This window comes from Poecilia reticulata, linkage group LG3 (genome assembly GCF_000633615.1).
Source record: "Poecilia reticulata strain Guanapo linkage group LG3, Guppy_female_1.0+MT, whole genome shotgun sequence".
NCBI classification, from domain to species: Eukaryota; Metazoa; Chordata; class Actinopteri; order Cyprinodontiformes; family Poeciliidae; genus Poecilia; species Poecilia reticulata.
In genome coordinates, this window is record NC_024333.1 from 32868576 (window position 1) to 32869955 (window position 1380).

Sequence of the window (1380 nt, forward strand, 5' to 3'; positions counted from 1 at the left end):
GTTTGAATGATGCTAACGGCTCGTCGTCTCCAGGTGGACGTCCTGGAGTCTCAGTTCACTCAGCTGCTGCAGCAGATCAACTCCACCAGAGACTTTGAGAGCATCCGTCTGGCCCACGATCATTTCCTCAGCAACCTGCTGGCTCAGTCCTTCATCCTGCTCAAGCCGGTACGTCTACCGGACGTCTGCAGCTCAAAAAGGTCGTTTGTGCTGCTTTTGTTCTGAAGATATTAATGAAAAGATCAAAAGTTCAACCACACCATGTTGCCCAAATCAATCGGGTGTCAAATGTTTGTGCTGCATTTCTTTTGAGAATATTCTTGAAAGCTAAATGTGAGGCTGGAGTGGGAATGGTTGACCTCTGATGACCTCTGGAAGTGTTTTAATTATCATATTTAAAATAATAGCAGCTCAAACTAAAATCTTTGCTGCACAAACGTTTTGTTTGATTCAAACTTTCATTAATATCTTCAAAGCAAAAGCAGCACAAGCAAAACAGTTTTGCTGCACAAACATGGCTGAGTTGATTGACACTAATTTGTTAGATTTGAAGGTCAAAGGTCGTCCAGTCGGTGTCTGACCTCCAGTGCGTTCGCCTGCAGGTTTTCCACTGTCTGAGTGAGATCCTGGAGTTGTGTCAGAGCTTCTGCTCTCTGGTGGGGCAGAGCGTGGCGTCGCTGGACGACCGCGGAGCGGCCCAGCAGCTGGACCTGCTGGTGAAGGTAAGCCCCGCCCACCCGGCGCCGGCCGCGGGTCCGACTCGGCGCTGACGCCGTGCCGTTTCAGGGCTTCCGGCGCCAGTCGTCCCTGCTCTTCAAAATCCTGTCCAGCGTGAGAAACCATCAGATCAACTCGGACCTGGCGCAGCTGCTGCTGCGTCTGGACTACAACAAGTACTACACACAGGCCGGCGGCACGCTGGGCGGGTACGACCCACACTGCAACCAGAACCTTCTGCAGATTACCACGGCGACGCAGCGCCAGTGTACATGGGAACCAAAAAGGGAGAAAATTTCTACCAAGAAAATCAGAAATTTGGAGAAGAATGTCAGAAATTTTTTAGAAAAAAATCTAATTTTGAGATTAATCTCTTTCCTTTTATTTATTTATTTTTAAAAAGGAAATATTTTTAAAAAGGAAATGCAGCACAAACATTTGACACCCGATTGATTTGGGCAACATGGTGTGGTTGAACTTTTGATCTTTTCATTAATATTAATACCTCTCCTTGGGCTGCCACCTTATCGTGGTGGAGGGGTTTGAGTGTCCCAATGATCCTAGAAGCTGTCTGGGGCTTTATGCCCCTGGTAGGGTCACCCAAGGCAGACAGGTCCTAGGTGAGGAACCAGACAAAGTGCAGCCCGAAGACCCCTATGATGA

The 1380-nt window shown here is 48.2% G+C and overlaps 1 protein-coding gene across 2 annotated transcripts in view; it reads left to right on the forward strand.

Annotated features, from left to right (window-relative positions):
- Positions 1 to 1380, forward strand: part of tubgcp4 (tubulin gamma complex component 4) — a 14730-nt gene that overhangs the window by 8884 nt on the left and 4466 nt on the right. For both annotated transcript variants that reach the window (XM_008406046.2, XM_008406047.2), the window contains exons 15-17: positions 34 to 168; positions 603 to 722; positions 787 to 926. In XM_008406046.2, the coding sequence (XP_008404268.1) occupies positions 34 to 168; positions 603 to 722; positions 787 to 926 (395 nt within the window). The remainder of the gene's footprint in view (positions 1 to 33; positions 169 to 602; positions 723 to 786; positions 927 to 1380) is intronic.